This window comes from Dermochelys coriacea, chromosome 6, assembly GCF_009764565.3.
Source record: "Dermochelys coriacea isolate rDerCor1 chromosome 6, rDerCor1.pri.v4, whole genome shotgun sequence".
NCBI classification, from domain to species: domain Eukaryota; kingdom Metazoa; phylum Chordata; order Testudines; family Dermochelyidae; genus Dermochelys; species Dermochelys coriacea.
Window position 1 is genome coordinate 62,747,686 of NC_050073.1, and position 14,423 is coordinate 62,762,108.

At 41.2% G+C, this 14,423-nt stretch overlaps 1 protein-coding gene and 1 long non-coding RNA gene across 10 annotated transcripts in view; one reads left to right on the forward strand and one right to left on the reverse strand.

Moving 5' to 3' along the window:
* The window catches only part of DPF3 (double PHD fingers 3), a 211,444-nt gene that overhangs the window by 54,595 nt on the left and 142,426 nt on the right, over positions 1-14,423 (reverse strand). For all 9 annotated transcript variants that reach the window (XR_006281829.1, XM_043515701.1, XM_038405246.2 and 6 more), the window contains exon 7: positions 5,290-5,427. Coding sequence is in view for 8 of the 9 variants with exons in the window: in XM_043515701.1 (XP_043371636.1) it covers positions 5,290-5,427 (138 nt within the window). In the remaining variant the exon portion in view is untranslated. The remainder of the gene's footprint in view (positions 1-5,289; positions 5,428-14,423) is intronic.
* LOC119857018 lies at positions 1,024-4,820 on the forward strand. The gene is made up of 2 exons (XR_006281830.1): positions 1,024-1,368; positions 3,035-4,820. It is a non-coding gene; the product is annotated as an uncharacterized LOC119857018 (long non-coding RNA).

Sequence of the window (14,423 nt, forward strand, 5' to 3'; positions counted from 1 at the left end):
CCAAAATCATGTGATTCACTGTATATCTGTAAGAGCTGGCAACATGGTAATTGTCCAGCACACACTGGAGATGTCCAGGGGGAGTTTAAAAATGAGAAGACAGACCAAAAACCCATTATATTAAAATCTCCTGGTTTCTGGGCCAATCTCAGGATTGGGAGGGATCTGATTTATGAATTTTGAACTTTTGGGGTTGGCAATACTGCACTCCCATCCTAACCGGAAACGTAGGGAGGGATTGCACTACTTGAGGCACAATCCATTCTGGAGTTCACACTGGGGCAGTGCAGCTCTGCACTCATCCAAAATGGGCGAGTACATTATGGGCACACATTGGTCTCTCCAATATGTAGAGCACTTTGAGGATGTAAATTGCACCCATGAGGCATGTGTAAACTCATGTTAACTAATTTCAAGCCCAATCAAACACCGGGGGCTTTCTTGGGTTTGTATTCTGCTTTGGAGAAAGGAGTCAAGAGGTGAAAGAGAAAAATTATAATAAAAAAATATAAATATGTGAATTACACAATACAGAGAGCCCAAACCTGAGCCAGCCTTGGTTTTTTTTGAGGGAGGAAGTGTTCGTGGTGCAGCATATGATTTTCCCCAAAGGCCAATTACTCAGTCAAATCAGAATCAATTTCCTCCAAAACACTTCAGAGTGCTTCTCCTCATTGAAGGCTACTTTCCTGCCAAAATTTCTGCACCCAGCCATTTAAGGTCTCAAGAAGATTTTGTATGATGGGGAAATGTATGTTTTCACCCTCCCCACATTCATAATGACTGAACAGGGTTTCCTCAAACTTCTCCACAACATTCAGGCATGGAAAATGTCAGCCCAAAAGGTAAATGTTAGGGAAAATTATGATTAATTAAAAACAGAAGGTACAAATGAACCTGTTATGCAACCTTAATGACAGCAGCCACTTCTGCTATAATTCTGATGGCACCCTCAAATTTCATTTTAAAATGACATTTACATTCATTCCTTTATAAAAACCAACAAAGGAAAAGAAAGAAAAATGGAATAAACTAATGAGATATCTAATCAGGGCATATGCAGCTCTTCATTGAAAAGGCACCTGCTGTAAGGATTTCCTTTAGGAAAGTGGGTGTTGGAGCATTCCTGCATTCAAATGTAGCTCCTATCACCTCCCCAGTGAGAAACAGCGCTAAGGCAGAGAAAGGGAGGCCTGATGTAGCTTTTCAAATTGATGCTGCTTGTGGAGAGGAACAAACAGTTCATCTCCAACAGAGGGGCTGGCTCTTGTCATTTATTCATCTCCAGCCCCCTGCCTGGATGGAAATAAAAATGTTTCAAAGAAGGCTGTGTGGGGGAGCTGGAGGACAGCTTGGAAGCACAGTGAGGTTAGTGCATTCATTTTTTATCTTTGAAGACTAGGTATCTAATTATGCTTAGAATATACAAATGCTGTTGACTGATCTCTCAACTAGAGATTTGTCCACATCACAAGATATGCCACAAAAGTGGGCAAAATTGGAAAATGCCCTGAACTGGTACAGCAGTTGGTTTGACAAGTCAAATCTGCATATTAGCAGAGCTGTGTGAGTGCTCTGGACTGCAGCAGCATTAGCAGAGTGTATGGCAAGTCCAGACTGGTTTTGGAAGAGGTGTCCAGGTGCATGAAGTCTGAACAGCATTTGTTCACACTATGACTGACTTTAGACACTGCTATGAGACCCTAATTTTTTGGAACAATAGAAGTTATCCTAATGTTTAAGTTTTAAAAAGCAAAGTGCCATTCTGATGATTCACTCCCATTTAAAGGAGAAGGTTTGCTCCTTACAGACAGGCACACACCTTCCTGTTCCTTTAGCAATGAAATTAGTTTTATAATACCACATTCATTGACACATATATTTAAATAGACAGATATCAAATTAATAAAAATCCCACTTTAGAAACCTTTCAAAATCTGCAGGTGCCAGCTACCCCAAGTCATCCTATAACATTAGGATGAGATGTACATATATTGCAACATGTGTTCAGTGGCAGATTCATGGACTCACCCTGGGCTCAAAGCTCACATCCCGCCAATGCCAAATATTGAAGGATGAAGACAGCAGAAGAGCAGGTTTGACGTGATGTGGAACCATTTTGTTCTATTGTCAGGGTTCAGGTTTGCTTGACTTTTAAACAGTTTTCTATAACTTCTTTTTCATGATTTCAAACCCACCTGACAAGTATTTGCAACATTAGATAACAAGTCTGTATGGGACTAAGGCAAGTTTGGGTCTTGAGGAAGGGACATCCCCCTATACCAAGAGAGTGAGCTGAGATATAGAAGTAAATCAACTAACGCTGCATGGTCACAACCTGTATTAAAAAGCATAGGCTGCCTTGTTTTAGGGGAAAACAGGAGGTCAGAGAATGTGATTTGGGAAAGGCTGAACTATATGTAGTGAGGCAGACAACAAAACCCACACAACAGTGATAAGGAGAGTGAGAGCTTCAGAGGAAATGGAACATCCCACCTGGGTTGGTGATTGTTCTGTGATACAGACCCATCAGAAGCCAGTCAGTTTAAATTAGGCTGTTCCTATATTAATCTTTTTTTCAGTCCCTGGAATATATATGTAGCCATCCAAGATGGCCTGCGGGTGATTGAGGGTGTGAGGACAGAGGAGCATTGCGAGAGAGATCAGAGACCATCAACTGTTGAGCTGGCACCAGTCAGAGGATCAATAACTGACTCTGGCAGAGGCTCTGCTCTAGAGAGGTTCCTTCTGTGTCAGCAGGGCAGTTGTTACTGCGGGTACTGCTGCAAGCAGTGCCTGCACAGGAGACATGGGAGTGGTAGAGAGAATAAAATGGCAAGACGTTCATACTGGAGCAGTCTGCCTGAACCTCGCTGCCACAGATCCCACCGCCCACAGCACTGCAAATTCCAAATGGCTGCTTTGGATTTGCTTTGCCTTTTCTAAATTAGGCTGCGTGTATTTTTCTGCCACACTGCTAAGGAAATAATCAGTGCCTGCTGTTTACTGTATTTCTGGCTCTTCTCTTCCATAGATTGCAGATTAGCTGTTTGGATTAACATCCCCTCCTCCCCCCACAAGCCCACACAGAAAGGATATTTGAAGCCCAGACCCTGTGACACAGCAGACCTGTCAAATCTAATTCACAACACATGCCCAGCAGTACTTAGGGGAAAGGAAGGAACTGATGCTCTGGCTCCCCACCTTCCCCAGGTACAAAGGGGCCATTTAATGACTGTATATTAGCAACATGGACAATTAGCATTCACATGGAAGATGGATGGCAGCATAAATTAAATACTGCCAAGTGAAAGAGAGAATATGGAAGAGCTGATCTCCAGGCTGTAAACCAACAAACAGAAAAAGGGAATAAACAGCCAGTCCAGAGAGTTGCCTCCCAGCCTACTGTGACTCCTCCCAGCACAAATCTCCTGGCACTTTTACATGGTTTCTGTCCCCACCCTCAGTGGCCACTGATTCTTGAGCAGAGAGAACATTCCACTCAAGGATCTGGATCTCAGAGTGATTTACAAATGCAAAGGGGATGCCTGTGACATTAAGCTACACTCTGTGTTGGGAGCTACACACCAGTTGCCTCTCCCGGAGGCATTGCACCTGCCTCATGCACAATGCCTGCAGGAGCCCGGGAGACACACAAGTCTGAGCAGCTCCTGCTGCACTCTTTTTCAGAGAGCAGAGTGCACTCTCCTCCACAATGGCCCAGGTTTGCTGGCTGGCGAGGAACAAAGGAGGTATATCATTCCATCCTTCCCAACTCCTTTTGTGGAGTTTGGTACCTCTTATAGTGCTAACATCTCCCTGAACCTCAGAACTGCAAGAACTGGGCCTGCCTCTGGCCCCTGTGCCAAGCTGAATGGTGGGGGAAAGTGCTCTTCCCTGTTTACTTATCTGTGCAGGGCTAAGATCAACAAATTAATTAAGCCTCAAAAGCCCCATCAGGTAGATAAGTATCGTAGACCCTATTTCAGACACAGAAAACTAATCTAGAGGCAGCATACAACATAAAGAAACAAAAACCCCTCTCCTACAGCTCCCTGTGGGATAATGGCCAGATGGTGATATTCTAAAGCCTGCCAGAACAGTAACTCCATAGAGTAATGGTCAATTCAAGTTTATTCACAACTCAGCAAGTCAAAACTGTTTCTGGACAAGTCAATACATCTTACTAAAATGTTAAAAATGAAAAGGTGGAGCAGAAAGGTGATAGAAACCTTAGGATTGCGCAGCGGGATCAGACCAACCCAACAATGGTCAGTAGTAGATGCTTTGGAGAAAGGGGAACCCCTGCCCACAACCACATGAGACAATTATGGTTTATCCTGCTTAAGGGGGAAATGGCTTCCTAGATTCAAGTTTCTTACTTTATACTTATGTCAGGAAGAAAAGGATTTGCCCTGTATTTTATTCTGATAAGCATTTCATTCTGTTGTCAATAAATAATAAACAACAACAATAATTTCTTTGAACTAAAATGGCATTTTCCATCTAAGGACCTGAAAGTATTTTACAAAAATCAATGAATTTAACCACATGATCTCTCTGAATGGGAGGCAATTATTACTTTGCACACAGGGAAACTGAGGCGGAGGAGGGCTAAGTGATACAATTCACTAATAAAATATGGATTTCCTGACTCCCAGTCCTGTGTCTTAAAAAGGTTAAAATGGGCTTTCCTGTGCCAGCAAACACACTGTCTTCCCCCTACTTTGGTGCTAGGATTACCAGAGCACAGCCCTTCTGTCCTTTCTTGTGCCATCAGATCTGTGCAGTTAATTTTCTAGTCCTTTGATTTTTCCAGATTAATATTTAGAAAGTGGTGTTTGGGTATGTGGGATCATGGGGCATTTGTTGAGAATTTTATACCATAAAACTGAGAAGGGAATAAAGATCTTTTCTCAAAGAAAATAGCAAAGAGGATGACCTGACATGAATTGTGCATTTTCTTGATCTCCACATTAAGCACTAAGAGGCTGTTTGATGACGGGCAGGTGTGGCTCCCTTCCCTCTCCCCTTGTCATCTCCTCCCCACAGGAGCAGTGATGAAGAGTGATTTGCGGCAGTGTTAATGCTGAGTTTGAACTGAATTCTTGACTAGCTGAGCTCAGCACTAGGGCGGGCTGAAGTTGATTAGCTCCACTAAACATCCAGGTTCCACTCATTCACAAAGAAGCAGAACAATCTTAGAAACTGCTGAAATGCACAGACGAAGGGGGAGGTAACATCCCTGAAAAAAAGATTGAAGGGATGGCAAAAGCAAACACTACTCACGTTTGTGGTTCTCGTTTCTGTGGATGGGTGGGGAGCGTGTCTCCTGCTCTTGGGCTTCATCCCCCTCTTCGCTGGCTAGGTGAGTATGAGCATAATGGTAGCTCAGTCCAGGTCTGTTCTTATAACGTTTGCCACAGACTGGGAGGGAAAGAAACATGAGGGAAGGGAGAAGAGAATGGAATATCAGTACCTTCAGCAACAGTGAGAATGGCCCTTAATACATCATCCCCCACTAACATCGCTGCACATCCTTCTTCTTGTTATCTGAAACTTTGCAAATATAATGCTGATGAAAGATGACAGACTGACAGCCCTGCAGGCTAATGTCCTCTGTTTATCCCCAGAACATGTACAGCACACTCAAGCTTCCCTACAGTACACCAGCATTAGTACCTATCCCTGGCCTGGATGGAGCATCTCTGAGGTTGAGAGGGTTGGTCAATCTCCATGGCCCATTCAGTCCTTGACCTGTCCACTGAGACTGCCAACAAGGTTGTCTGTCAAACTAAATTAAATGACAATTGTGGTTTTGATGTTCTGTGATATAATGGGCTCTTTACCATCGGGAACCGGAGTGAGACCAAGCAGCATTGTTTCATGATTACTGACCTCGGGGAGAAGGAACCAATATTACTAGCAGCAAGAAAAGAAAAAAAAACTTTAAAAGCTCTGCTTTCCAGATTTAAATCCAGACACAAAAGTTAGGAATCACCTACTGCTTCTGGTTCAAAGATCATTCAACAGCAATGTTTCTATCCTCTACCCAGTTAAGCCTCACACTGAGCATTCCAGTAAATAATATAAGAACATAAGTGATCTCTCTCCTGCTATCCATCTCCACCCTCTGACAAACAGAGGCTAGGGACACCATTCCTTACCCATCCTGACTAATTGCCATTAATGGACTTAACCTCCATGAATTTATCCAATTCTCATTTAAACCTTGTTATAGTCCTAATCTTCACAACCTCCTCAGGTAAGGAGTTCCACAGGTTGACTGTCCGCTGAGTGAAGAAGAACTTTCTTTTATTTGTTTTAAACCTGCACCCATTAATTTCATTTGGTGGCCCCTAGTTCTTATATTATGGGAACAAGTGAATAACTTTTCCTTATTCACTTTCTCCACACCACTCATGATTTTTTATACCTCTATCATATCTTCCTCCCCCCCGTCTCCTTTTTTCCAAGATGAAAAGTCCTAGCCTCTTTAATCTCTCCTCATATGGGACCCGTTCCAAACCCCTAATCATTTTAGTTGCCCTTTCTGAACCTTTTCTAATGCCAATATATCTTTTTTGAGATGAGGGGACCACATCTGTATGCAGTATTTAAGATGTGGGCGTACCATGGATTTATATAAGGGCAATAAGATATTCTCCATCTTATTCTCTATCCCTTTTTTAATGATTCCTAACATCCCGTTTGCTTTTTTGACTGCCACTGCACATTGCGCGGACGTCTTCAGAGAACTATCCACGATGACTCCAAAATCTTTTCCCTGATTAGCTGTAGCTAAATTAGCCCCCATCATATTGTATGTATAGTTGGGGTTATTTTTTCCAATGTGCATTACTTTACATTTATGCACATTAAATTTTATTTGCCATTTTGTTGCCCAATCACTTAGTTTTGTGAGATCTTTTTGAAGTTCTTCACAGTCTGCTTTGGTCTTAACTATCTTGAGCAGTTTAGTATCGTCTGCAAACTTTGCCACCTCACTCTTTACCCCTTTCTCCGGATCATTTATGAATAAGTTGAATAGGATTGGTCCTAGGACTGACCCTTGGGAAACACCACTAGTTACCCCTCTCCATTCTGAAAATTTACCATTTATTCCTATCCTTTGTTCCCTGTCTTTTAACCAGTTCTCAACCCATGAAAGGATCTTCCCTCTTATCCCATGACAACTTAATTTACGTAATATCTGTTGTGTGATGGAGAATCCTCCATTAAACTTTGCATGTACTTATTTGGTCATCAAGTCAACAGGCCTTAATAACAGACTCAAGCCATTGAGACTTATGAAAGTATTTATGCTCCCATGACACTCTACAATGGGTCAAACTTTATCACAAGGCTCAGGATAGCTATATGTTAAAATTCTTAATCGGAATTTATTTTTATTTGGGTTATTGCCTATGAAAATGGCAACCCAACCCTTAGCACTTTTCATCTTCAAAGCACTTTATCAAACGTCAACTAATTCTCTTTCAAAGCCATTTTGTGAGCTAAGTCTCATTAGTACAGTTTTACAGATAGGATAACTGAGGCACAGAAGTTAAGGGACAGATCCTGCAAACTCTTACTACCAGACCCAGTACTTACTATTGAGTAGTCCACTCATCCCACACGTTGCACAGTACCGTTTGGAGGACTGAGCCCTAAGTAAAAAGCCTAAGCCAGAGAGGCAGTTGGTGTCAGCACTGGGAACAGAACCCAGCAACTCATGGCTCTCCATCCAGTTCTTAGGATCAATGTTCCCTCTAAGGTGCTCTGATGGTCCGATTCTGAAAATGCCTCTTAACTGTGTGATTTGTGTGTCTGTAATACACAGTGCAATTTCTGGACAACTTTATTTCACTGTGGCAGGTGGTGCAAAGCAACGCCAAGCGTGGTACTGCAGGCACTCCCTGCATAGTCCACCTGTCGTGGCCACAAGCTTGGCATCAATCTATACACAGCACACTAAAAATAACGAACTCAAACTTTGGCAGTCTGCACCTTTAAATAAACAAACAAAACTCCAAGGCAAATGCCTATCTGCAGTGCTTGAGGGCAAAGCCCTGGTCTGGCCCGAAGCTATCACAAGGAGCTTGCAGCTCCTCTATTCCAGTCTCACTCTGCACTGCCCAGAGAAGAAACAGGCAAACCTTCTTAACTGGCCTGTTGGCTATTGATTGGTCAGTATATCCTCCTGGCCCTTCTAGGCTCTGGAGGGCTATTTTGTTGGTAACCTGATCTGAGTGGATTTTCATTGAGCAGGGAATGTCAGGGGTCCAATGCCTCCTGATAGACCCTGCACATTCACCTTCCCCACATGCAGGAGTCCAACAATGTTCTAATGCTCAGCAAAAAAGCTCAAAAAGCACTTGTCCATTTACACTGCGGTAATCAGGTTTCACTATTAAAAACTTTTCTGCTACTTCTCACAAAAAGCAGAAGGATGATCCACATTCAGGAGGAGATTATGTGAAATTGTAGACTGTAAATTGGTGAAGTAACATTTTAATCTCAACTTGTTCTAACTAATTTGTAAACTCCCTCAGGGAACATACCTGGTCTTAGGTGTTTGTAAAGCATGCTTATCTATGGCATGATATCAGTAAGAATAATTGATTCATAATGATAACCATTCTTGTCCTATTTTTCTCCATCCACTATGGTTAAATAACACATGTATAACATTTATGTTATTTCCTTTGTTTACACAAAAACAATATATTAAAAAAAATAAAAAAGTTAAAGAAATGCCTTGATATGAGCAGGAAACACACAACTTAGGCAGCAGCAATGCAAGCTTCCTCCACGCTAGCCAGAAAACATGCTTCAGGAGGGACCGTCTCCCGAAGTAAGAGGAGAATTCAGTCTGTATGACACATCCAGCCCTTTCCTGCTTTGCTGAGAGTTCCAACAAGGGGGTCAAGTGTGAGGGCCTATTATCCAAGAGACCAGAATTTTTGGTTTTTAATAGGAGGTAGTAAAATGATGATTAGTTTTACACTAAAGAGAGGCCATTAACTTGGGTCAGAGTCCGTTAACATAGGTGCAAGTCTCATTAATTTCAGTGGTAATTGTGCCCATGGAACTGAAAGGATTATCAGGCACCAAATGAATAAAACACATTAGATCTAAGGCACAAGGATGTGAAAGAAGGATAAAATGTTAACACTGAAATTCCCAGGAGACTGGCTGGGTCAGGGGACTGATAAAGTGATATGGTCTCTCTCACCTCTAGGTCACCAGGTCCAATCCAGTCCTGGTTGGTAATTACCAAAAGACACTACTATATTACAGCTCCTAGGTGCACACATGAAAGAGTACTGGGTATATTCCTTGCTGGTGTTGTTAAATATTATGTTAAGGCAGAGACTCACTTACCACTGTAGACTCAAATTTAACCCCTTGGTCCTCAAATGAAAAAAAAAAAGATTCTTTCCTCTTCAAATTTTGCAGGTGTCTTCTGTTTTGGTTAAATTTGTGGGGAATTATATAAGCTGTTTCTAAGACATGGGAATCAGAAAAACAGGTGGTGTGTTTTGAAGTCTTTTTTGTCCATCTCAAAAATGGTTTGTTCTAGAAACTTCAAATTAAGTGTGATAAAAATATCTTAGCGAGACCTAGTGCACAAGATCAATTCTTGGAGGGGTGGAAGGCATGTTTGAGAACTTATTCACTATCTAACTGGAATATCAGAACAGCCCATCAACCCTTTTGGTGGGCTTTTGATGGAGTGCCACATGACTGATGGGAGAGCAAAGCTTTTATTTTAAAAAAGTAAGTCTCTATCCCTTTTCCTTGGAGCAATAGACTCCAAAATGTAACCTGATCACTAGGAAACTTTGTTACCATTATTTTTTTTAAAAAAAGAAAAAAATCAAAGCCATCCCCAAGCATGTTCGTATCACAGTTTTAATACATCACTTGCAGCCTATATTTGTATGAACGCCTAATCACTGCAACAGAAGTTGAGATGGGGAGATGGGGGAAATCTAAATACAAACAACCAAACTCTAGGAAGGTCTGAGTAAAGTTCACTTTTGTTTTGAGTCTGTGTACCTCTTCTTTCATTGCCCAGATCCCATGGCCACTGGTGCACTATAAGAGTCAGACAGAAATACAAGAGAGTATCCTTTCAAATTTAAGTTTTTCACAGCAATGGACCACACAGGCTTCCTATAGCCCTTATGAAAAAAAATGAAGGAAAGATGGCAATTATACACTTATTGTATCAGTACAGACTTTTTCCAAATTAAAATGCCTACAGCCATAGGCTTCTTAAAACCCTTTTAAAAACACCTTTAATATAAAACAGGTTTCAGAGTAGCAGCCGTGTTAGTCTGTATTTGCAAAAAGAAAAGGAGTACTTGTGGCACCTTAGAGACTAACAAATTTATTAGAGCATAAGCTTTCGTGAGCTACAGCTCACTTCATCGGAATGCATCCGATGAAATGAGCTGTAGCTCACGAAAGCTTATGCTCTAATAAATTTGTTAGTCTCTAAGGTGCCACAAGTACTCCTTTTCTTTTTTTAATATAAAAATAACACTTACAATGAAGAAGCAGATATATAGGGGTAGAGTTAAGATTGTTTGGATGCCTTAAATGTATATATTCAAACTTTAAACTCACTGGGCTGCTTTTAAGTGTAACCTTCACTTTGAATTTCCTATCGGTGGTGGGGGGAGTTAATAAACAAGACTGTTTTTAGGTATAGGTCCTTTAAAAAAATGTCTTTTAGGTCCTTTAAGAAATGCAACTTTGATCTCCCATCTTTCAGTATCTGCCGGATACTCTTTGACTGCATTTCAGAAGAGGAAAGAACTCCCACCCAGATCTTCCTTCATCCCACAGAACATGGGACACACTGGTGATACAAAAATTATCAGGCAGGCAAACAGCAAGAATTCACAACCCTTAACATTTTACACAAACAAGACAAATAGAAAACACTTACTGTTATATGGCTTATAGTACAAAGAAGTATGATTTTAAAAGATAAAGTCCTCTGGTTTATACGACTCTTATTACATACCTTGGAAAAATCAGATCGAGATATGTTCATAGTAGATTAATTGATTGTTAAATCGATGTATCCTGCACTATCCCATTTATGCTCATGTGAATGAAAAGGAAACTTTAAAAAACAATTACACTATTCTTGTGGGCTACAGATGCTATTCACAGACTTCACTACAGTATTTTAACTTATGTGTTTTTGTCAGTTATTTGTTGAACACAGCCTAAGGCTGTACTAAATTCTGCAACTGGCCCCTCTTTTCTGTAGCAATCCTTATGATAGAGACAGTGGGTTTTCCAAGGATATCAGAAGCGAGGGGCATTCCTGGCAATGAAGGAGGCCAGTGAACATTTAAGCCAGAGTGGGAGGGGGCCCACTGTACCTGGCCCAGTGGATACCTTGAGGGGTTGGAGGATCTCAGAGGATCTGCAGGTGTTTGAGGCTGAACCCACAGCTTCTTCTTGATGGCCAAACCTTTCCACTCCTCACACTCACACACTGTCAACTGCACCTGTTGAAACTCTTAGGATTTCCTAGTCTCTGTGCAAGTTAATCTTTTGTAGGAGAGAAGGGTATCCTGTGTTCTTATCCAGGCAAAACAATCACCACCTTCCCTAGGAGTATGCTGGAATAACAACTAACTCAGAACTTGGATGTCATATAGGAATCTCCCCAGACTGGTAATAGGGGATGGATCACTTGATCATTACCTATTCTGTGCATTCCCTCTGAAGCATCTGGTATTGACGACAGTTGGAAGACAGGATACTGGGCTAGATGGACCATTGGTCTGACCTAGTATGGCCGCTCTTATGTTCTAAATTCTGCCTAATCTCTTATTTTCCAGATAGAACATATTTTATTAACCTCACATAACACTGTGTTCAGAGATAGGTATTGTTAATAATTACTCTTTTATCGACACTATCACTTATATAATGTTTTCTATATTCAAAGGGATTTTCAGACATTAACTAATTAATCCTGCCTATGTTCCTATGTGGTGTTATCCTCATTATACAGATGCGGAAACAGAATCACAGAGGGGTTCAGTGACTTGCCAAAGTCACACAGTGATCCTTTGTCAGAACCTGGATTAGAACCCATGAGTTCTTGATTCCCAGTCCTGTGCTCAGAACACATCTCTCTCATTCTCTTAATTGCCAAGGCTGAGATCAGAACATGATCTTACAACCCAGATAAAACTATCCATTGGATGTTATGCTCTGCTACCATGCACCTCCCCCTTAAATGAAGAATGTGCACTTTACAAATGTCACCATGTAGCTCTGCACTCCATTAAACAGCCTTGTATTTTTTTTCACTTTCCTCCAGGATGGACACATCATTCTAGCAATTGACAGATTTTCTCCTGTTTTCTAACACTGAGGCAAGTCCTCCCTTTTTGACTTGGACTTTAATCAGGCAACCAAACCAGGTTTTGAAGGATTTGGCCTGATATGCCTTTTGGTCCATCCTGCACTTAAGTGATATGTTTTGCATTCAGCCAGCTATAAACCATAGAGTGCTAAATTGTGGACAAACTGGGTGAACAAGCCACATAATGAAACAGTGCAAATCAAACTCTTACTAAGCCTCATTCTCCAACAGATGCTCTTCTGTGATTTATCTTAATTTACTTCCAAATTTTGAATATGAAATTAACATTTTACCCAATTATTTTATGGGAAAACAAGCCCTACTTAGAGACACTTTGATTACATACACAGGGAGCCTCACAAAACCAGGTTCTATTCCCAACTCCATAATTGAAGAGTATTGTGACCTTGGATAAGTCACTTCAGCTCTCTGTGTCTCAGTTTTCCTTTATGTAAAATGGGGATAATGGTACTTCTTGTTTTAAAAAGTGCTTTGAGGTCTATGGCTCAAAAGGCTTTGTCACTAGCTATTTATTGGCTGCACTGCTCTCATTCTGAGACTGTTACACATGTGGTCCTTGGCAGGAGGTGAGCTATGTTCTAGCCAGCACTACACACACACATACAATCTGTCACCAGTACGAGACAGAAGAAAATCATCCATGTGTCAGTGGAAACAGGAAATTGGGGGTGGTGTGAGTGCTGCATTCTCACCACACCTTCCCCCATACATTGGTCTTCTTTTTGCTTCTGTTTTGCCTGCTTTCAAATGGCTGTTCTTTCTTCTCAACTGGAGGGAATGTCAAATGCTAAAGCCTAAATTAATCACTGCCAGGGAGCCATTTTGTGAAGTAATCTCCATCTCCTATTCTCCACACAAAAAAATCCAACCCTGTTTTGCATTGGCTCTGGAATATAGTTTCCATTATTAAAACCGTCATAATCAGAATCTGGAAGTTGGAGATGTCTAATGTTTTACAGGTTGTATTTTGAACTTCGTCGGTGGAAAAGCAGTAGGTTTGGTTCTTGCTGATCAAGGGTGTCATGTTGCAAGTCTAGTTAATCACAATGACAAAATGGTAATACATTTCCCACTGGATTTCCAAACAATGAGTGGTTCTGTTTGGGCTGACCAACTGGATGTGCCCTGGTACCTACCTACTGTGCTAATTTCAGGCTACATGCATATTAAAGGCAGAAACAAAACATTTAAATGTCTTTTTTTTTTAAATGTGACTATATGTGGTTAAACTAATTGCTGGTGAAAGCTATGGATTGGAAACCCTGAAAACTGATGTCCTCTGTTAATCTCCAGAGCAGCTGTAGCACAGGTACAAAAAGCAACAGAGTCCTGTGCGGCTCCACCCATGTGCCTGATCTAAGTGGGGTCCACCTCTACAGGTCAGAGACGTGTAATCTCCATATCTATTTATCTATTTGGCTTCTCTGCTGAGACTGCCAAAAATGGAATCAATAAGCAATAAGTGTAGCAGAAGTAATGAAGGTTTTTATATGGACACTTATCTAGAAAGTGGACTGAGACCATCAAATTCGTTTAACATTGGCTAACAAACAGTTTCACAGGGCACAGGACTACCATCATCCTACATGGAAACCACAGATAATTAGAGGTCTAGGATCTTCTGCAGGAATAGGAAGCCTCTGAGGGTTGTGAGGGATGGACTAAAAGGCTGATATTTGGCTTTGGACAGCTAAATATCATCCAAAGAATAGGCCCTCTGAATCCCAATGTCATCCTATTCACCCATCTTTAACAGCAACACCAGGTAACCCCATCCACTTCTAACTTTGCTTCTATTTTATTCTAGTTCTTAGTGCCTAATAGCTACTTTTCTTCAGTCTTCACTAAGCAGGGTAATGTTATCCTGGTTTAGCACTTAAGCTTCTAATAGTTATCAAGGGAAGGGTGACACAAAGCGGACTTCTGAGGGACCATGTTACAAGGCTATAATCAGAATATATTCAAATTAACTGGATGCAGTGATATTTACCCTAGA